Source organism: Falco peregrinus, chromosome 4, assembly GCF_023634155.1.
Source record: "Falco peregrinus isolate bFalPer1 chromosome 4, bFalPer1.pri, whole genome shotgun sequence".
NCBI classification, from domain to species: domain Eukaryota; kingdom Metazoa; phylum Chordata; class Aves; order Falconiformes; family Falconidae; genus Falco; species Falco peregrinus.
The window spans coordinates 29,001,743-29,025,169 of NC_073724.1; the positions used below are offsets into that span (position 1 = coordinate 29,001,743).

General features: G+C 41.2%; 1 protein-coding gene across 1 annotated transcript in view; it reads right to left on the reverse strand.

Moving 5' to 3' along the window:
• Nucleotides 1-11,436: 11,436 nt before the first annotated feature.
• The window catches only part of VEGFD (vascular endothelial growth factor D), a 31,124-nt gene continuing 19,133 nt past the window's right edge, over nt 11,437-23,427 (reverse strand). Inside the window, exons 3-7 of the mRNA XM_005231928.4 lie at nt 20,086-20,276; nt 17,639-17,787; nt 16,224-16,321; nt 13,598-13,793; nt 11,437-12,104 (exon numbers count right to left, since the gene is read on the reverse strand). Coding sequence (XP_005231985.1) covers nt 11,978-12,104; nt 13,598-13,793; nt 16,224-16,321; nt 17,639-17,787; nt 20,086-20,276 — 761 coding nt within the window. The 3' untranslated portion in view covers nt 11,437-11,977. The remainder of the gene's footprint in view (nt 12,105-13,597; nt 13,794-16,223; nt 16,322-17,638; nt 17,788-20,085; nt 20,277-23,427) is intronic.

The following is a 23,427-nucleotide window of genomic DNA, read 5'->3' on the forward strand; positions in this document are numbered from 1 at the left end:
TGAGACACATGGCTGGGCTGTGTGAGTTGTGCTCTGGCAGCCGGACCTGGCATCGCTTGGCTGCGTGTCTCTGGTCTTCTTGAGGAGCTTTGCAGCCTGCTGATGGCAGCTCCAGCCCTGGCCGCACTGTTGCTGTCTACCGAGAAGGGTGTTACCTTTCCTATAAGTTCCCAAAATTGTTTTTGGCAGCTGCTTCTCCTTGCCAAGCTTTCTGATACAAATTTTGTCAGATTTGATTCTGTCATCATTCCATTGTAAACATATGTGCATCATGAGTGACAGTACAAGCTGACCTAGGCTGGAGCACCGGCTGGATTCCTGGTTAGGTTGAAGCTTGGACAGACATGGTTTGGAGGCACTCATCCCCAGAAGGACCAAGGAGGAAATCAGGGACTTTATTCTGGAGACTGAAAGACATGAAAGGTGGCACTGTGCTAAGAAAAGCGTTGCTTGTTCTTTGAATTTTTCTAATGTGTTCAGAAAGGCAAGACCATATTGGCAAATCTGACTTCATCATTGGGTGGTGAGAACTGAATTTCAGGGTGAAAAGCTGAGTATGAGGCCAGAAAGGGAGAGGCTTCTCACCTGCGGCGGCAGGTATCCTGCTGTGAAAGAAGACACCAGGAGCCAGGAGAGCCATTGGCATTGTGGTTCTCAGAAGAAACTGCAACCTGGGTGCAAAGCAGTTGCCTTAAATTACATCTAGGAAAAAAACCAAAGTAGTGACAGGAGAGGGAGGAAAGCACGTGGGGGTTCTCAGCTGCAGCACCCCATGATAGGCTCCCTGCTAAATGACAGTGGTGACCTGCCTTGGTGTCAGGCTGCCCTGCAGAATCAAGTTCTAGATACTCCAATTTTAGCCGTCAGAAAAAAGAAATGCTTACGATTTTAACTGTTCGGATATTATTTTTTTTTAGACTAGTTCTTCTTGTGGGCTGTCTAGAGAAGCTGTAATTCTTGGTATGCGAGCTTAAAAAATCCAAAAAGAAATTGTAACTGGTAAGCAACATAGCAGCCCCTATCTTCAGTGAAAGAAGTGGGGTTTGATGTGTTCCATGAGCTGATGCTCAGCAACCACTGTGCAAATCCGGAATACTGGCACTAACCTACAAAACCTTCCACAGGACAGATCCACTTAATCTCAGAAACTTCTTTCTATGTCAAAGCAGTTGTGACTTTTCGTCCCTCTATATTTATCTGAACTTTGGAGAGGACTTGGCACTTTCCCAGCAGCTGGCCTATGCTCTGAAGCTGGCCTATGCACTTCTGAAGGAAGTGAGGAAAAGTATTGCAGCCAAGCCTTCCCCCCTTTGGCCCAGCATGTTAGCTTTGGTGGTCTGACATGTGTGACATGTGTCTTCTTCATTAAACATGTATATTTGTGCTTTATGTCATACCAGCCAGTGGTCCGACTCAATCCCACTATATCAGCAGCCTCCTCCCATTGTCATGTTCAAATGTTCCTGAAAAATTTGTCTGCCCAGGAGCCTAGAAAAAACCTTAATGGAAAGGAAATGAATCTGCCTCAAAGTTGGCAGAGGTGCTGCTAAATTTTCTGCCCACGGCTGCTTCACAGTGATGGATTACCACACAATTTTTGCTGGCTGTGTGGTTGTGTTGTTTATTCATAAAATTGTCACTGATCCTGGGCAGACCCAGAGTCTGTCATGCCCTGATCTGAGGTGACACCGTGGTGAAGGGAGCAACAGCTAAAGAGAGAATCAAATTTTTTTCCTTTCCCAGTGCCCGAACTCAATGCGTTCACTCCCTCATTTAAAGCACGTACAAGGTCAGAGTGAGACTGTGGGATATGTAAAGTAGAGAGTAAAGATGTTAAACCAGTGACAGCAGAGTAATTACTGCTTCTAAGCCCGGTCCTTGAATGCTCCCTGAAGCACCCTCATAAATTGAGTTAATGGAGAGAGAAGATGGAGGACACTTAAAGAGACTCCTGTGGCGTTGTTCTGGTAGCAGATGCTGTCCTGCCTCAAGGAGACCACTTTGGTGTTCTTGAAAATGCAGAAAAACTTTCTGCTGGGTACTCTGCTCTATCATTTACCTCTCAGCTTCCTCTCAAGCTGAATTTGCCACTTGTCCCCAGCCTGGTGGACAATATTACTTCTATTGCATGCCTGCCTTGAACAAAAACTGCGACTACTTGGTGAAGTAGCTTTGCTGTGTGTAATAAGCTGGTGTATTAAATTAATGCATTTATTTACGCTTAATATACTTAAAACATGCACATGTATTGTTTCAAAACGTTAGTAATTGACAAAAACAGGTGATCAGTTGTCCACAAAGTAGTTCACAACTTTGAGCTGAGAAGCAGTGCTGCTCTAGAGCCTGAAGCCACCATGAAGTAGTTATAGTGCTCCTGGAAAAGAAATCTTTTGACATGGAATTGAGGTGTGACAGGGCACAACCAGCTCACAGTGAAGGAAATTTTCTTTCCATGGATTCAGGAAAGCCGAAAGTGTTGGAAACCCCAAATGGAGAACATTAGTGAAAAACAGCACTGCCAGATGGGGAATGGTGGCCTATAGCTGCAAGCATAGAGCAAGATTGATTAGTGAAACCAAGTAGGAGAGAGCCAGAGACAGTCCAATACCCTCTTTGAAAAAACAGTGTTATCATTTTCTGATCCTCCTGGAATTAAATGTGCTCCAAAATGAGGAGGAAAGCAATATTTGGATTCTTTGTTCTCAATAAAAGGACAAACTGTCCTTCCATTCAGTTTACTTTCATATGGTAAGACTGGAGAGCCTATCACTGCTCCTGACTTCTGCAAAGAGGGAGTGAGGGCCCAGCTGTCTACCTCAGCAGTTGGTTTTGGTGCTAGGAATCAACAACAGGATCTAACAGGTTTCTATAGTACGTTAAAAGGGTTGGTTTTGCTTGGTTTCTACTACATACAGCCAATTCCGTATCTGGCTGCAATACCACCCACAAAGCAGCCAAGAAAAGTCATGGGTTTCTCATTCAAGTACATGGGTTTTCTTGCAGTCTTTCTCCTGTATTCATGAAATCCCACAAAAGCTGGATGAAATGACATCTTAATGTACTTTTAAAATACAGGTTGCAAGTTGAAAAGTTATTAAACTGCAGTGTAGTCCATGAACTTTAAAAAGGGCTTATTTAAGCCAGATTTCTCTCTTAGATGTCAGAAAATAAGTTGGTTTTCTACTTTACAGGCACATCTCACTTCCAAGCAGGTTGAAATTCATCTGTGGCAGACAAACTTGCTAACAGAATTGCGAAGTTGATCGGCAAGGCTGTCTGCATTAGGTCTAACATCTCTATGTAACCTGTGCCTCTCACGCACATCCCAAGGTCTTGATCATTCAGTCACCCAGTGTACCACAGTGCTCTCCCATCCCACAGCCCAGAGTTTCTCTTCCCTCTCAAATCAGGATGGTGAAGGTGGGGAATAGCGTGAGGGCTTGGAAGCAGTCAGGGGGTATTTATTGAACATATATAAAATACGTGTTCCTCTTCTGGGTTAAGTAAAGATGGCCCATCAACCTAAGTCAAGACTGGTGGTTAATGTCTTTTGGCAGGATAGACGACGTGTCATGATTCCGACTCCATTGTTGTCCCTCCATACTATTAGCACACTGTTTCACCCCCTGTTATCTCTTCCCACCACTGTGAAACAGAATTCGCCCTTGCACTGGCAGCAGGCGATCCCAGATCCTGCCTGATAGATAGACAGATAGAAAAGGTAATTTTATTTATATTCATTAATACCATTACAATTTGCTAAGATCTTACAGCAGTCTGTGATTGACTTACAAATATATGTACAATGTCCACTGAAGTAAAGAGTGCCTGATTAGATAAACAATGAGCAACCTTCTCTTGCCGGGAGCTAGAGAGTCCAAGTCCTGCTAATAGATCATAATTGCCTTGATGCCACTTTCCATGTGCACCCAAAAGAAATCCGGTAAATTTAATAATAGTAGCATTCATCAGTTCCTGAACTTGATCTTTCAAACGCTGGTATTTCTTTAAATTTCTCTATAGCAGCATCTGTCAAAGATGTTGATTTACTTTCATACCCAGCTGCGATGTCAGGCTTCTAGTGGTCTGGGCTTGCACACAGTTCACATCTCTGTCCTTACCAGTACAAGACAGCTGCCCACGGTGCATTGAGAGTTGCTGCAAATAATCCTCTTTTACATCACCTAGGTGTAAGTCATTCACCACTTCCATGCAGGGACCATTTTGGCACCTGAGCACCTGGTCTCAGAGTCCTTCCCAGTCCCTAGCAGGAGCGGTCATCACAAACAAAGCCTGGGTACTGCTTGTCTTCAGCCTTCTCAGCCGAGTCAGGGCTTCCTGAATGGGGCAGAAAAAAATCCTGGTCACGCTACAAAGTGATGGCTGTGCTCTCCCTGCCATTTGCAATCCATCAGAAGGACTGGTTACCTTTGTACTGACAGACCTAAGGGATGTCTGTCCTGGAGCCAGTGTACAACCAGCATCAACCCTCTAACCAGTCATCTGACTAATTTGATGGAAATGCAGTTCTGCCTGTATCTGATCTGGATACAAACCAGATCTGGTATCAGTTATTACGAAGCCACAGCCTGTTAACCAGACTAGACTTTGTTTTACTTTTATTCCTCATCTGTACTAGAAAGCTGAGATAGTCTGTTTAGTTGCAGATCTAAATTTCTGTTTCTGCAGCCTTGCAGCCACATCAAAGCACCTTAACATTCGTGCATCAGCTGTGTTAGAAGGTCTGTCTTAGAGGTCGTCTGTTTGTACCTTTAAGACTGTACCTGACAAACTCTTTTAAAAAATCCTGGGAACTTATATTGTAGTTAACACAAACTGAAGTGCCAGAACTCTCAGTTGGGTTTCAGTATTAAAATGCTAACAAAATGGGCTTAACTGAAAGTTAAAGAAGTGTAAGTACTTCTTGTTGGAAGAAAAAACAAAGGTGCAGCAGCAACAGCAGATGGAGCTATTGGAAACTTTAAAATGCCTTTGTCCTGGCGGGAATGCAAAGTATTCTCAGTGCAAAGCTGGAGAACCAGCACCTGGTATGTGTTATTTCCTACTACTAATGCTCCTGCCACGCTGAACGTTGCTCCAGAATATATGCTCCAGGACATTATCAGCACTGTCCTCTGTGCTCATGATACCCGTTAGTGTAGTACCTGCCTGCTTTCTGTAGTTTGAATAAAAAGAACACTGAGTTTCTTCTAAAAACTAAACATGAACGATCCAATATTTTGATAGTTTATACACAGATTTAAACTCTAAAGCAAGAGTAATTCATTGTAATTATACTTTAAAATCCATGAAATGAAGCAAGGATTTCTTTACATTGATAGTGTTATTTAAGTTGATAACCTTGAGTACCTAAAGATAAAAAGAAGTTAAGGTCCGTGGAGGAAGCAGTAATTTTTTTTTTTGACTGTTAGAATTGGGGAAACTTAGAGGAGCTTCCAGGCCTGCAAACCCTTCTTAAGGTTTGGAATGGAAGCCACAGATTTCGAGCTTTGGACAGGTCGGAAACAAGCGCTCTGAGTTGAATTTAATTAATGTGGAGCAGAGCAAGTTGGTAAGGTGATTGGCTTCCAGGGGACAAGTGGAGAGGCATAGGCATTATTAGCTGTGTAAACTTTAGGAGTGAGCTGTGGGTAGTTTTAAAGTGTGATGCGCAGGGAAACAGTAGATACAGAGAGACTGGATGACTTTGAAGGGATTTACATGATATGCCTTCTTAACTGAGCTACAGGAAACTATTGCGTTTTCTTGTGGAGACAATATTGATAAGTGGTGCACAGTTCTTGTAGCATATGTTGAGCTTTTCCTTGTGTTTCATCACTTGTGTAAGTTATTTTATTCTGAGTGAAGCTAAATAACCACTATGCAGCCATATCTGAGTGTTCGAACACAATTCTGAACAGTTAGCCCATTCACAGGGAGCAAGAAATGCTCTCCCAAGAAAGAAAGAAGTGCAAAGGAGGCATGTGAGTGTGCTTAGACAGCAGGATCTGGGGTCAAGGGAAAGTTTTAGATAAAAGCTTTGCCAATGAGTCACCTAACAGAAACCCATGGGTTGGTCTGGGTGTCTCATGTCACCGTTTCCCTTGTACCTGTGATACTAAGCCTTATGTTAGAGACACAGCACCAATTAAAAATACCACTTAGCAAAACAAGTGGGGCAGAAGACTAGGGGGAATGCTTCCTGTTTTATCTTCTTTTCTAGATGCTTGACTTGTAATATTTTTTATATAACTACAGTTATATTTTTAAATATATAGCATATAGTAACGCAAACTAGAAATTAAATCGTTAAATCATTGATTATTCAGCTATAAACATTTTAGAGGTAGCTTTTGATGTTTAAAAAATGAAGCAGTTCATGCTAAGTCATGGATCCTCAATGCTGTCAACCTGAGAGGACTTTTCACGTTCAGTACTATTGTGAAGTATGATAAAAGTGGAAACAAAGAAGGGTGTTAATGGCATAGAAGTCAAAATACAGGCCATGACAGCATCCTTTTATGCACTCATTTTGCTTTATTGGCTAAAGAAGCAGTTTCCTTTTAACTTAATTTAAAACAGACATTCTTCCCCCCAAGTGAAAAGTTTTTATTGAAGTTTTTGAGTAACTGCTGATGTAGGAGTCTGACAGAAATGAAATGAATGGTAGTACATAATTTATAACCACTGACTTGTTTGTTTTTTTAATGTAATCTGTAATAAATGAGAACATAGATTCACTTTTCCTGGTAGCCACCCTGTAGTTGCAGAGAGACTAGTTCACTCCATGAGTCAAGAATTAGAAGGTGACAACCTCTTGGATATTTTAAAGTTGAAATGCATTTATCAGTCATTTAGACAATACAAAGGAAACTGGCAGCTGAAGGAGCTTCCACAGATTTTGTTTTGGGTTTTCAAGGTTTCCCTTTTCTTTTTTTACACTGCTGTAAAGCAAAATAACTCTCGATTTAAATAGCATAGTTCCTGGTTTGCAGTGGCATAAGAAAAGAAAAAACACCTCAAGTAGATTCCCATTTTTCTGGAATTTTTTTGGCTGGAAAACAGGAAGGGATCTAAAGAGTCCTTTGGACATCAGCTGGAGTTGATGCCCAAAGGATACATATAGATTTATGTGTTTGCAGTGTACATGAGTATGACAGGATTTATATATGGTCTGTCAACCTTCCTATGAATAATGCTTGCTATAAGCGACGTCACAGTACGTGACATACGATGGCTTTCCAAGTAAATGATAGCAATACTTCCAAGATTTGCTTGAATTTCTTCAGTGTCACTGGCAGTTTCTAAGATCACACATAACTCTGTCTTTCTAGAAGTCACGTACATTTTTTTGCAAGTAGATAAAGTTTTCCTGATTCTTTCAAATGCAGTGTGCTTATTTTGCTATTGTTCTTATTCAGACTTTTCCATTGCCCCCTCTCTGCAAAAAGCACATGCAAGTGAAAGAGAAGTCATGAAAACTGATGGTTTTAGAATCTTCATGTGAATTTATTCAGAATTAACAATTATTATTTAAGTATTCTCATTCTTGTTATACACAGGAGTATGTAGAGGCCATAATACAAATATTCCATAAAAGTCCTCCCTCACTATATAAAAATTAAGACACAATGTGACAGGAAGTTTTAGCATTATTATTCTGGCTATGAGATCTGTAAATCACGTCCATATGCTTAAAAAGCAAGTCACGCTGAACACAGTAATAAAAGGCATTTCAGACTTCAAAGAGAATGTTCCTCCTCTGCTCAATAACCTTCCCTCTGAGAAGGTCATTTAGTCATAGGTTAAGAGTTAATGACATCAGTCAAAAAACAGATCTGCTGTGAATTTTACATGCCTCATTTAAGTCTTCTGAATTGTTATATTAAATCTCTGTTATTAAATTCTGAATCGATATGAAAGATAACATGAAACATTTCTATTGTAAAGTTTGTTGAATATTTTTGAATGGATCGAAGAGCCCAGAATTTCTCAAACAAAATAACATTATGAGTTTTTATAAATCCTCATCAAATTCTAATTATCTGCTCGTGTTTCCATCTCCACCCAGAACCTCCTTTTAGTCCTGGCTTTCCATGTGAAGGGTTCGTGGCTGTGCTACGTTGCTAGCAACATCCAGATCTTCTTGGGAGTGTGGCAATGAAGACCATCACACAGCCCTGGCAGTCACAGCGTTGTGCTTAAACTTGAGCTTTTCCACACGGTATAGCAGTGAATGTTACAAATATGCAGTATATGCTCTAGCTTTGGTAATTTCCTAATCATGCAGGAGGGTGGGATGGAAAAGAGCCGCACCCTGCAATGCAGAGACTGGCACGGGGCCTTGGGAGCAGATGATCTGCTGGGATGGGAAGTTGTTGTAAAAGAAAGCAGCTGTAAGATGCCTATGCTGCAGAGTGCTGCACAAGTGCAGTCCAAGCAGTAGGTGGGTCAAGGCTTCAGAAGGTGGTAGTGCCATTCCCTATCCTTTCTTTGACAGGAGTCAACAGAAGAGGAAGAATGGCCAATGCTCATACTCAAACAATTAGTTTGTGGGGCTAGGGAAAGATATGTTCCTGCGCAGATCAGTGTGAATCTGGTCAATTCAGAGCTCTTGGGTGTCTGTGCTTTCCTGCCCAGGACAGTCTCATACATTAGGCGAAGTGGAAGGGGTTGCATCCATCACGTGGAGTTACAGGGAAAGGTAGAGGACTGCATCGCTATCCTGGTGTGTGTGGTGTCCTGCAGCATGGGACACCGGCAAGAGGCATCTCCTTCCCCTGCCAGCCCTGACACAGTGAGTCTGCTCACCTCCACCTTGTTTTGTGACCTGGTGGACCAGAGGCAACTGGGTGACAGATTCATGGATTAATGGAGAGAAAAGGAGTTGTGTGAGGTCCTGTGCTGCACCAGGAGAGAAGGAACTGAGGGTGAGGTAGTGTGCACGTACTCACATGCGTGCACACACACCCAAGTCTGCTATCCTGCAAAGGTTTCAATGTGAGTTTTAATGTTGTGTACCAGAGTTGACAATCATATTTGAAGCTCAAAAAAGTATATTCATAGGGCTTCTGGGAATTAGGGCTAAGAATCTCTAAGAAGCATGAAGGTTATAAACTAGATAAATACTTAATCATGCTGGCTGCTTAAATCACTCTTGTTAGTGAGTGCCACCACAAGCAGTTTCCTTTTCTACCTTCACAGTAAGCCTAAGACCTGTTCTGAATGTGCTAGCTTTCTGGTACCTTGCTGCTGCAAAACAGAAATCCCTCACAGGTAAAAGAACATGTAGGGTATTAAATGTGAAAATAACACTGAATTTTTTGTTGACCTTCAGGTGTGGTTTTGATGATCACACATTCTCTAGCTTGAGTGTGTTTCTATCAAAAATATTTACCTAAGCATTTAACAAAGTGATCTGCGAGAGTTAAGCAAAAAATTTTGAGGTTGAGGGTTAAGTTCACCCAGAGGCTTAGGCTGGAAGAAGCCGATGGACACAGCAAGATCTCACTACTTCCCATTGGGTTGGATCTTCAGTCCTGAGTTAGACCTCCAGACACAGGTCAGTTTTTCAGTGGTTGAGGAAGGTGTGGAAACCTCAGAGCAGGGTTCACAGTGGTGGTGCTCAGCGATGGTACCTTTCTAGCCTGGGTAACCTGATGGCTATTGCACTCTCTTGGGAGTTTGGTGGCTCATGTTCAAATCCCCCTCTGCCTCAGTGAGAAAAGCATTTGAACATGGTTTTCAGCCCCTCAGTGACTGCTTTGTCTAAGAGTTCTCTGGAGCTGAAGCAGACTTATTTGTCTCTCAGGTTGGAGCAGTTCTGTTTTGTAAAAAATAGTTAATATATTCAGTGGGCAGGACAGAAAACTAAGGAAGTCTCTACAGATCAACATCGACAAGACTCAGACATAACTAATACAGGGTTCCAGCTGCTAAGCTTCAATTTAAGAAAAGCTAGGAAATGCAAAAGCCTGAACTCTTTTTACAGAATTTAACTGTTTAAATACTATTGTATAGCTTCACACAGAGGTGTATTTTGTACTCCATATGCCTCTGGTGCCACCAGTTAAGTGTCTGGTTTGCCTTTGCGGCTCCCTGGCTTTCTGAGGAATGTGCTGATGGTGTAGCCTATCAGTAAGACAACCACGAGGTCAGGGTGTCCCCAGCTGAGCTAGGTGAGAAGAAGTGATGGGGCAGTACATTCCTTTTATGAACCCTTGTATAGCTCAGGGACTTCACCCACCATGTACATATGTCTGAATGTAAAGCCTCTCAGAGCAGTGAGGGATATGTAGGAGTGTGCTTCTGCTGCCAGGCTGGTTCACCTGGTTTGCACTGGGGTCACATACCCCTTCTTGTCCATGCAGAGTGCATGCTACTTGCATGTGGCCTTTTGCTCTAGAGGAAAACCTTCAGCACAAAGCCCAGTGCAGACCAGTAGGTTACCCTGCTGCAGAGGCTCCACCCAGTACACTCACAGGTCAGACTGTGTTGCTTGGTCAGAGGATGCCAGGCCAGTTCCCAACACAGATAACAAAACCAGCCTGCTGGTATGTTTGCACAGATGGCTTAGGAAGTGCTCAGAGCAGTCACCCAGGGTCAAATCCTAAATACCTTACTCGGACAAAAGACATGTTAAATTGTTTGGTCCTTTGTCCAACAATTCAATCAATCATACAGTATTTGCTTCTAATTTTATTTTAGAGCAATCTATTTTTTCCCTATATAAATATAAAAAATCTCAGATGCACATCAAAAAGCCATTTTCTATTCCCTGTGTTGTGTCAAGCTTTCCATCTTTGTAGCAGTTGTTTCATTTTCTCTGTTCCCTTCATTCACAGTGCAGCGTAGAACTGGAGGATTCAGCAGAGGGGAAAAAATGATTCAATCATCAAGACTATCACTTCCAGTTTAGGATTATTGCTCATAATATTTTCTCTGGGCTGGCTCAGCCCGGACTTCAGGGGCTCAGAAAATAATGCTGTTCCTGTACTTGATTGGTCTAAAACTGTTACTCAGGCCTCACACTTGAAAGGAATTTCAGTGCAAAGGAGATATTTTCGCAGTATGGTAAGCTGAAAGGAAAACCATCTTTCAGTGAATCGTACCTTTCCAAAAAATCACTGAAGAGTTAGTGCAAGGGTGGCTGTTAAGAGTTAGTACACGGGTGGCTGTTATCCCCTTAGGGAGGTTAACATGCTACACCAGGAACAAATAAACAAATCACACATGGCTGTCAGGCAGATGTGGGAAAAATGACTCTTCTTTACTGAAACTATTGGATCGAGTGACCTTGTCTCGACCTGGGTTTGGGCAGAAGCCAGTCCCAGTGGGACAGACATAAGAAGGCTGTACTTGAGATGGCTTTGGGGTTTTGCTTATTTTTGTTTTGTTGGGCAGAGTTTTAAAATAACAGAGAAAAATGAAAACCACTCGAATAACTGATGTATTTATTTTCTTATATACACTTAAATATGGCACATCTGACAGTAGTTGTACAATAAACTCAAAATGATAATCAAAGCTGGACAGTAGATCAAATAACTCAGTGCTGAACGTATTAGAAGCCAAATCCTGCACACTGAATTTCTGAAGAAAGTCTCACCCAGGAGCTGCATTAGCTAAGGATTGGGAGGCTAAGATTATCTAGTCTCAATTTCTGAAAGACTGACTGGTGACTGTAACTCTATTACCAATATACCAGCTTCATCTTCCACAACGTGACACTGAACTGGCACTTTCCACTCTTTCTCCCACGCAGCCAGCAATTCAGTGGTTGTTGTTACATCTTAGAGATCAATTACCAACGTCCCAGAGGATTCACCTGCAATTAGTGATTACTCTAATAAATAAATGCAGACTGGATTCATTCTTTACTATTAAGGTGGAAGATGTTCATGTTTACTATTGTTTGAAAGTCAGTGACAGCTACTTTTGCAAAGCAGTGGATTTTCAGAGAACAGGGGAAGCTCAGTCAAGGAGTTTCTTTGCTTTGGGACCCATGAGAACCTCTTTTCTCCTTTGGACAACGACAGTGCCTGGGACACATTGGTTTTGCAGTTGGGCATGTTCTGGGTTGGGATGGACATTTGTCCTCACAGCTGTTAGATAAAGGAGGAAAAAGCAAAAAGAGAGAAGCATTGTAATTTAATTCTTCACTGTCACATTCTTCTTTTTTTTTTTTTTTTTATTACTGAACACTGCAATGCTCTCTGGACAACATTTGGGAAAGTGTTGACACCCTACAACACAGTGTCACAAGACTTTGCTGCCTGACAGTTCTTGTCTACAGAAACATGTCTTGCTGTGGTCCATTTGTCCACAGTCACAACCTAAGTAATGCTTTCATTTCTTGAGAGCAGTGAGGTCCAGAGCGTCAGCACTGGCTAATGCTGCCCTCAACTTCTGCAAAGTACCTTAGCTCACCTGATGCTTCAGCTTTGGTCCTCTAGGAATCCTGGGTATAAAAGTCTGGCTTCAAAGTCCTATGTCCAGATCATAGAAATTTCTAGAAGCCAAACTCATTTAAACAAATGATTGCATTGATCACCTCCCGCCTGTCTGAAACACATAAATGACCAAGTCTCTCATGCTCACTTTAATCTCTGGCGATTCTTTTTAGCTATTTTTATACTTGTTGTCAACGATTTTATGCTTGTCCTTATTTTCAAAACTGAGCCTAAAGGTGCAAAGGTTACTTCTTCCACAGCTGCTTCTCCATGAAGGAACCTACAGAGTCTATGAGAATGGACCCTGTGGGTGACCATTCAGTGAAGTGCAGCTCTGCTGAGGTACCCAGGGAAATTGGATGCTGACTGGCCATGGATAAACTTTCAGACCAAGCTACTGCATGCTCCTGGGTCTTTATGTGAACTAAAGCTTTCTGAGAAATTTGAAAAATAAACTAATGCATGAAAACAGGTAATTTAAGATGGCATTTTCTAAGTTTTGGCAAAGGAACCTCAAAACTAGTTACACAAAAGGATTAGGGAAATGCATGAAGTATAACAGCCCCAGAACAATTTTCCTGCTTCTCAGTGGAATCAGAGCTGATTGAGTGGGTTTGTATGTGTACAAAATTGCATTAGCTGTAGAAAATCACTTGCTCTGAGGACAAACTGAATAAGGAATGTGGTGTATGGTGTGTGTGCCAGCTGAGGGGGCCTTTGTCCCTGCATGTCCATGAGACTGCATTCAGCTGTCACACAGAACACAGGATGGGTTCTGCCTACCTACAAATGCAAAACTCAGTATCTCACTGTATCCCGTGTCACACAGTAATTTCAGTTGTGGCACATTTTTAACCATCACTCCCTTAAGACTGGGGGGGTGGGGGGAGGGGGGATAGGAATAATATTGGTAGTTGAATAGCATCCTTGTCCAGATTTCTTTTAAATATGTTAATTAAATAAACCTTAGACTCCTTCTGTGAGGTAAATATTGTAAATATCTCTGTTATTATTATCTCCTTAACTGCAGCAAGGTGTTTTATCCTGGGTGGACCTCCTAGCTAATTCAGCACTTGCACCTCCCACATCTATGCAAGCTAATTCAGATCTTGTAGCTTAGACACTGAATGACAAGGAGCACTTACCTGCAGGTTTCAGCATGAAATATCTTGTGTTTTAGAGCACAGCTCTCCTGGCTCTCCCTACACAAATAGCAGCTGCAGTTCTCTTTACTTTGAAAAAAATCTGTGGGACACTTCTGTCTACAGATGCATTCACAATTTTCTTCATCAAATTCCATATGTTGTCCACACATAGCCAGCTCAGCTAGAGGAGGGAGTCCTGCAATAGCACACACATCTTTTACCAGTAAGCTTTAAATCTCTAAATCCTGCTTTTGAAGAGACTAACTCTTTCTTTGCAATCACTAGGACTCACACATGTACTCCCTGATAGATTCTAGTCTTCAGAATTTCTGTGGTAAATTACAGTGCAGAAAAGGACTTGGGAGGATTAGGTTGATTATTTCACTTACTGTAATTCTGCTTTTTCTTGTGGGTTGAACCCTGTAGAAAAATACTTTATTTTTGGGCTGTGTATTAAAAGATCCTGGCATTACCTTTTGGAATACAAGATTCTTTACTGGAGAGCAGGTTTTTTTTAAAAAAAACAAAACAAACAAACAAACAAAAAAAAACAACTCAAAAAGGATTTCATTGATACCCATGACAAAAACGCACATTCATGCAAACTGTGACACTCGTCACTCGATGTACTTCATTATCCATATGCTGCAGAAGGTTTGCAAGAGTAATGCTGTGTCTAGTAAGGTGCGAGCTGGTGTAGTGCTTCCGTAAGGAGTATATGCACACTTGTCAGTTAAAGACAGAAGAAAATACTTTGTTTCAGAAACAAAACCCCAGCCAAGTGGATGCACTGTCTAATACTTCATCTATCTTCCCTCAAAATACACATCTGGAGTACAATATGAAGCTAATCCTAGCAAAAAAGGAACACATTTTGTGAAAGCTTTATTAAAATGCTAGCAGCACATCTCCGGTTAAAGGTCATGGCATGTGATGTGTCATTGGGAAGGTAATTTCCTGTAGGTTTACAATTAGGTCTTGGATTTAACCTATGGAATGTGGAATGTAACCTGCATCTGTGACCTCTGCAGCCTAAGCTCTGATCTCAGTGGCCAGAAAAGGCTTACACATTACTTGAAAGAAACCTTCATTATTATTTACTCAGTGCTGGAAAATCAATATCCAGGCAGAATAAAACCTAAGTCCTATTGGAAGGGAGGAGGAATCTGCCCCAAATTCTTGGAAGACAAACCCCTTCCTTGGGGTGATAAAGGTTGGCATGCGTGAAGTGGTGTAGAGTGTTTTGGTCTCACTTTATTTCAACCTCAAAGATAGATTTTAAGTTATTTTGTCCCAGTCACTGCCAAACACGATGTACTTCAGAGAATGATATTTTATCTGAGGAGATATTGAGTCTATGTCAACGAAAGCTATAATTCAACAAGCCACAGATTTTAGTGCTCCAGGCTGACCTTACACAACTCTAAGTTAAGAGGACACGGACTGTTCACAGTCCTTTGGACTTACCCTGAAATATAGAGTACTAATCCTTTAATGAGTGAAAAATCTAACTTGAGCTTACCTTCCTAACCAGAGTGAGAACAGATCCTACAGAAACAACTATGCAACTGATCTCTTGCTTATTAACATTAGGAGATTGTAAGCAACAGACCAGTTTATGAGGTTATTTAGTTTTATTTTAGCTTGCTAGTCTAGGAATTGCTTGCCAGCTTGCTTTTATTGTTGCCTTGGATGGTTTATTCTTTTGCTTGCTGCATGTAGGTTAAACCACAAAGGCAAGGTTCACTTCATTCTGTGTCCATCTTCTCTAGTGCTATGATAATTTTATTTTGACCGGTACAATTTCCTGAGAAAAACAATTTTAAAAAAAACTTTATACAGGACGTGGAGAAATTTTAACTTCTCTTGATGTGTACTTCTAGGAAGTGTCTTTAGATTTACACAGTTACCCCCTAGAATAGTTCCTGCAAATTTCTTTGACAGATTAAAGTTTTCCAGAAAAAGCAGAGGGATAATGGAAGTAGTGAACACTTCTACAAATTTTACCCTCTTCCGTTTCCTTCCACAGACCTGAAAGGGTATACATGTGTGCCTCTGGGTATGTATGACATATCAGTTTGAAAAGCTTCCTAAACTTAAGACTATAATAAAAAGTAGTCAAATACTTTGAAAAGTCATATAATCTTTTGCACTGACTACAACTAACAGGCAGGACTGATTTTCCCTATCTTACTCCTGATAAAGGCTGTTCTTAAGAATGACCCACAATAAAGATTTAGCATCTTCCCTATGCAATAAATTCCAGGGTGTACTTTTTCTACAGTTAAAAGGTTTTCCATAATGCCTATCATACAATTTAAGGCCCATGTAAAATAAAAATGTACCCAAGGTACCTACTTTACTCACTCTTTTTAGTACTTTCCTATTACCTATTCAGGTTGTAAATATAAAGGGAGTAAAATGTCCAAGCGAAAAACGTGAGACGGGGATAAGCACATATGAGTGTTTATTTTCAGGTGAGTTTCTACACCATAAGCCAAGTCTGTCTAGGGATGTGGAGTCAAAAATGTAACTCTTTCAATGAAAAATTGGGACAAACCCAAAATGGAACATAAGCAGCCTGGAGATAGTAATCAAAAATGTCCGTTTGTATTTTCATCTTTACCTTCTCGTCTGTTGGGGTGCTGTACATCTACAACACATTCACATTTGTCACTATCCCAGATCCATCCATTATGACAAAGTTTGTTGGTAAAGGGGCAGCTAGAAGGAAAAAAAACAACAACAACCACACAAAGAAAAGATAATTAAAAAAAATAAATAAATTAGAAGCATCAGTGTAATCATTTGGCAAAATGAGCCTGCTAGTATGCTGAGTCTGCCACTTGTACTATGTGAAGGTATGGCATCAGTGTGCATTACAGCTGCAAAAGAAAACCTTGGGACTGGATGGTTTTGCTGGTAAGGGTCAGCTGTCCAGCTCCCAGCAACTAGAAGGAACAGGTACAGCACCTATTTAAGATACACCCTTGAGGAAACAGCTACAATTTTGCAGCTCCACTTTTACATAAAACAGCTCTACCCCACCCAGGTTAGTCTTTGTTTTACAGTATTCATGCCATGCAACTATTCAATTTCTCCATGATGCCAGAAAGTGCAGCTCCACTTCAAATTTGTCCATACTTGAGGATGTACAGTGGACCGTTTACAAGGTCAGAGAGGCCAGTTTGACTTTTAGGCACTTTGCTCTCGAGGGGAACTCATAAACTGGAAGAAGGCTTAGGTTCTTCTGTATTTTTGTTGGAAGAGGATTCATAGCGGCCAGCAGGCTTTGTGAGGGCCGGAGTGACTTTGCTGAAATGCCACCTCTCCCCCAGCCCAAATGTCTAACTGAAAGGCAGTTATGGGGGCAACCCTACGTGCAGGGCTAGACAGAGACATCTGAGCTGACTTTCAATGACGTGTTCAAGCTATCTGTGTTTCTAGAGTCTTTGTTAAATTAACATAGCCTGTTCTCACCAGGACTACAAGTATTTTTTACCGTATTTTGGAGTTAGATGTGAGATCACTTTTCTCCAGCCAATGAGCCTGAGAGTTGAAAACCAGGGATGGACCAGAAAGTGAAAAGCCACAATTCACGTTGATTCAGATCCAACGTGCCATGAGGTATGGCAGAGGGCTTTAGCTTGAGCACAGCACTCTGTGTGCCCTGGCTAAATATTGCGTGATCAGAGTTGCTCGTGTTAGGTTGAAAAAGTCTATGCACATATACTCAAACAGCTCCAGTAGAACATATTGCTAATATGTGCACTCTGAGTCCCTGCTCAAGCACCTGAATGTCTTAATGACTCCAGATGCTGCTAAACTAGCTTGCTGTTTGTTGGATTCTGATGTCCATTCACTTGAAATTCACCAGGTTTAGCTGAAGCTTTCTAACCCCAAGTGATAATCATATTATTTGGAAAAACTGTTAGGATACCAGAAAGTGAATGGATACTATAATGGCCAGATCAGGACAAAATAGTTTTCATACTTTGGACCACACAACATGTGTAGGAGTTTCTAAAGGAGGGAACTTACCCATCTTCTTCTGGGTACTGGACAGATCTTCGTATGATGGTGTACTGATGGCGCGGAGTATTTGATAGACACTTACAGGCTGTGTGATTGGCAATTTTGATTGGCACGGGCTCAGGAACACTTGTCAAGGGAACTGAGATCTCAAAGAGCTAGGTGGGTGAAATAACATTTATTTTTCAGTTTCCATTATACAGTTAATATTTGGACTTTTAAATCTTATTCTTTGCCACCATTTTTCCCACCCTTGCTCCTTTCTAGATACGGTTACTATAGGTATAAATGAGCAGGTATGCCCACTAAGGTAGGAACTTGCCAAAACAGTGGTCCCAGTGCTGTATTACCAGCTATTAAACACCCAAGACCATTCAAAATCATCTGCAAACACACTCAAAAGACTTTTCTGGATGCTAGGGCCAAATGGAAAAGATATAGGCGATGGGAACTCTGTTCTCAGTTACATCTCAACCACTTAGGGAGACAGCTACTTAACTGTCCTAGGGTGTAATCACAGCATGCATCTTTAGGAGTCTAACTTAACCTCCACCCCCTCTTCCAAGAGGGAAGAAATGGGAATAAATAGAAGAGAGTTAATTTATTTTGCTTCAGCTGGGTTCCAGCAGGGAACCATCCTGAAAGTGTTTCTTTGTGGATGATAGCAGGAGCCTAAGGAGCCAAGCAGCCTACCTTCAGTGCATCAGAATTGTTTAGGGCAATCCGAGTAGCCTTGTGGAAGCCCTGGTTCCTTGGCAGCTACCTGTGGGAGCTGTTGAAGTGACCCACACCCTCTCTGCCCCGCCCCCCCCCCCCCCCCCCCCCCCCCCCCAGCCAGCTTCCTTCCCATGGAAGCCAAAACATAGGGACATCTCTGTGTGCCAGCATGTCTTGGCTTAATGCTGCATCCACATGCAGGGACTGAGTATTCCTAAGCCAAACTGCTTAGATATTTAAAGTTAGGTGTCACACTGTCTAACTTTAAGTGGCATGAATATCCTTCAGTGGATATTCATTACCAAAGAAAAACCAAAAAACTCACATGCTTTCACCAATATGGGAGCAACCCCATTCATTTTAGAGGAGTAAATCTGGACTGATGGTGATGTGTCCAGTAGTGGAACTTATCTGAGGGCTTTTGAGGGAATTGTTATTTTGAAGGATGCTAAAGGAATGTTACACGCTGCAAAACTGCAGGTTTTCAGCAAACTTATGAACTGCTCCTCCAAAACCACATAAATAAATAAATACTTTTTACCCTGACCTAGCTCCCTGAGCATATCAGATGTCTTTTATGTGTGGCCAACCGCTCATAACAGCTTTCTTCCAGTGTGGAATAAAAGCAATTAATGAACATTGACACAACAAAAATGGGCCCTGATTTGTTTTACTCCAGCTCTATTCCAGTACAACCAGACATAGTGGAATTACATTCCAACAAACCTGAAACAGATACAGAAGTGAATTTGACCTGCTTCCCATGAGGACTTCAATTTTATTTTTAAAACAGCCGCCCTTGATCTTTGTTCTGATTTTTAAAAAAGCCTATTTCATAAGTAGAATTTAATGTAGTCAAAAGGTGTTATCACTGTGAGTAGGGATGCACAAGGTGAAGATTCATTAGAAAGGAGCAGTTTCCTGTCCTCCTTCTGTAGGTATAAACACAGATGGTTCCATCTGTAAGGCTGATTGAAAGTACTAACCTTGGAGCTCTGCTCACCCACCCACTGGAGCAAGATGGCTCTGTACGTAGACCCTAGAGGGAGTCTACAGAAAGAAGCTCTCTGGCTACTCTCTGTGTCCTCGCTTTTTGGCGCTGGTCATTAACACAGATATTTGTCACCTGTTGCACCTAAGCAGTATCTGACTACGGGTTTAAACTTTTTTTTCAAAGTAGCTTGTGATTTGGGACATTTAGATCCTGAGGCATTCAGATTGAGAGCGTCTGGTGTCTCCTGCTGAAAATGTCTCCGCTTTAGGCTCGGGAAACTGCCCATCCAAAATTATTAGCCAGCCCTTTTGGCATTGACGACAATTTTGAAAATGCAGTGCTTGGACTCCTGGCCTCACACGGCACAATTTCTCAGAGTTTCTCTTAATCCTTTGGTGCAGGGGATACCCATAAGCCAATATTCTCAAGAAGCCCCAGGTCCAAGTAACAATATATTAAAGAAGAATTAAACTCCTTAATATAATGGGAGCCTACGGTCACTTTCTCAGGGCCTGATTTTCCATCTTTACACATACATATCCATTTTTTATTATGCAAATGAATGTAAAATGCTATTATTGCACATGTCTGCATTCAGTCCACATGGATAAAAATTAAATCTTCAGTTTGTTATGATAGTGCAGACAGATCTTTCATAACAGGATTTCAGAAACCATACATTCTTCTTCCCCTCACTTCTTGGAGAGCCAGGGTAAAACCAAAACAGATGAATAGTCTCATTTACCGTTTTTGACACGTAAGTTGTACTTGTATTCATGCAGCTCAGACTCTCCTCATTGCAGCAGCCTCCACATCTGAACACATTCACACAGGGAGGCTTGAAAAATTTGTTGGTTGTTGTGCCCAGCTCTTTGGCAACTTCCACACAGGTTTCCCTTGGCACGCATTGAGTCTTTTGCCATTCCTCATCTATGACTGGAGAAAACACCATTTGTATGAGCAATCACGGCAAAGCTAAACCTTTGATTAGTGAAGCAGAAGCATTATATAAATAAAAATGAAGTGCTGGCAGGCCATTTGCACTTACTTGGATCGATTTGCACTTACTTGGATTGATCTAAGCACCAGAGAGAGTCTGAATGCAAGATTATCCCAGTAACTTACACCAGCTGCACTGGCACAGAGGTCGGTGTATTTATCCGCCTTTAGCTTCCAACATGGATGACCAAAATCTCCATTAATTCCAGTGGGTTAAACAGAGCTGCATCTATTTTCCCTAGCTGAGAGTCAGCTCTACAGTGTCTATCTGACAAAACTGGCCCGCACCCTGTCCTCGTACTCTCCAGGGCCGACCTCCTTACTGCCATTTTATCCTCCCTTTGTGTATACCCCACCACAGACTTAGCAGACCCTGGGCCTGACTGAAAAGCACATTAATGATTAACAGATTCTGGTCAGAGAGCATTAATACTCCTACTGGATGTCAGCCAGTAAGCACCGTTCCCAAAATGTCTAATGGAATCCAAGACAAACATTCTCACACCTCAGTACCATCAGGGGGTTCAAGTCTGAATAACAAGAATATGAATTCAAGCGTGATTTATCTATTCAAAACACAGTGGCATCTTTCAAATACTGAATTGTTATAGCCTAGTAATTTATTTTAGACTGATCTGTCAAATTCCGACTGTGGGAAGGAATAATATGTTAAGTGACTGAACCAGAGGGAGAGAGCAGTGACATTTACGTAATATTATCTAAAGTCTTGTTAAGAGGTGGCCCTGCTCTTTTTGTCTTTTGCTTACCTGATTCAAGTTATGGAATTACTTGAGAGTCATGAATGCTTATGCTTTAAGTCCTTCTCAGAATTATGGAAAACATTTTTCCTGTCTGTCCCTCCTCCACCAGGCTTCTAAAAGTTCAAAAGCAACTTCTGTACTCTTAAGAAAATTGCTTTCTCTTCCAATGCAGTCCACTTCTCTACTATTGTGCAAGCAGTGCGTACATTTACAGGGAAGTTCTGGGAAAAGAAAATCTTGAATACTTTTAATCTACATGCGATACTTTGTCTACAGATGAGCATTTATTTCTCTCTTTCCTACATGACTTTCCTTTTATTATTGTTAATTTTTTTTCAACTGAATGTGTATATTTAAATCAGTTTGTTCATTCCTGCAAAGTCCTTTCCCAGGGTTGATTAACTCCACTTTCCAGTCATGGAAAAATATAAGACATAAGAGCTTGGTGTCCAAATTCTGATTTTATAGCATAAATTAAGAGAAGAATCACTAAAATCAATAGAATTTTCCAGAGTTATGTTTGTCTATCAAAACAGCAATCTAATCCTAGGCCTTAAAATAGAAAATAAAGTGTTTGCCAAACTCACTAAGGTATGTACATGTAATCACCTCAGATGTCACTTCAATGAGTGTAAGCAGCGATGACCTTTCCAACTGCACACATCCTCACTTTATTAACCACTTTTTAGCAGAAGGGCCATTATAGGAAGGGGTGATCAAAGAAGTAGGTGTCACATTTTGTTCAGAAGCACTGTGGTCACGCTGATTTTTTCTGTGAGCAAGCACAGAGCAGCTCCTGAGAAATTTGGCTCTGATACAGACTCCAGCTTGAAAGCACTGCAGTGCTAGGTGAGCTGAGCTGCTCAGGAGAGACCGTGGTTACACGGGGTGACACAAGCTTTCAGAGAACTCATCATTGAAGTTCAAGAAAGGAGGAATAAAGTCCTGAATTCACCCTGCTGGAGTTTGGGGTGCTGTGGAAGATGGTCTAGCAGTGAAAAAACAAGAAGCTTTGACCCAGCCTTCTCATCAAAACACTTTATTAAAACAAAACAGATGCCCTTGGCAAAGAGGTCAATGCTTAATGACTGGGAAGGGTGTGGGAAAGAAATACATGTTTATGGGCTTGGGTTTTTTTAAAAGGAGCTTTAGTACCTTGAACATATTAAGATATTAGAACAAAAGTAGTTTCTGTCCTGGGATAATTCCACTGTGGATTGAAGAACGGAGAAGATGACCCAATAGGGTTTTTTTAACTTAAATTTCCATGGCTTGACTTTGAATGAGAAAACGGACATCTCTGTGCCTAATATTAGACTTTTAAATGGAAAACAGAAAACACTTAACAGATGTTCCAAGCAGAAAATTACACCTATATGACTATATAGTCATCTGACTTTATTACCTGAACAGTTACTTTATCCTGCCATTTTAAAAAGCCCATTGCAATATGCACAGGGTAAGTAACACTTGATAACGTCATCTGTTGTATTGCTGTTTTCACAAAAGGAACATTTTATTTTTTCAGAAATGCTGGTGCTTACTAAATGATCAATAGTGAGTAGAGAATTACGGTATTTGACACTGGGTACTACTTCTAATAACTCTATGGATCGTTAATAGTGCTATGTAGACTTGTAAAGGTATGTAAACGAAATGTTTATCATCAATTAAAGCCCTCCAAGTATTCTTCCAGTATGTATTTGATTTAGCTTCTCTCTGTACAAAATTTCTATGAGAAGTTTGAAACCATGCCTTTGATGTGACAACCCTTTTCAGAGTGGTACTCGTATCTGCATTCCTGTGCTGTGGCTCAGAGAAGCAAATTAAGGCCTTTGCTCAGCCATAATTTAGCTGAGTAATAGTGTGCAAATGTGGCTGTGGTTATTGTAAAAGTGGTATTGGAACAGGGTCAGCAATATCTGATTTCCCAAAAGGAGAGTGATATGATCACATCACTTCAGGGTAAAGACTGAACAAAAAAAAGTATAGCTCAGGCTGTCCTTCGTTAGGCTGCAGTGTGGCTTTGCTGTAGGATATCTGTGTGCTAGACCAAAGCATAGTAACTGATCTTTTATTTTACATCTATGAACATACAGTGCCTCTTGGGTGTCTGACCTACAAGGAACAATATTCATTTTTGCTACAGATAGGGCAATAGATTGTGATTCCCTGCATTCAGTTGTCAGTTGGTTGTTTGAAGATATTCTTCTCTCTGGAGAAACTGCCTCAGATGGATTAAAATTAAGGCAATACCTTTTTCCTCTGCAGTTCCCACCCGGACACTGCTGCTGGTGCAGCCAGTGCCTTATGTCAGAGCACACCTA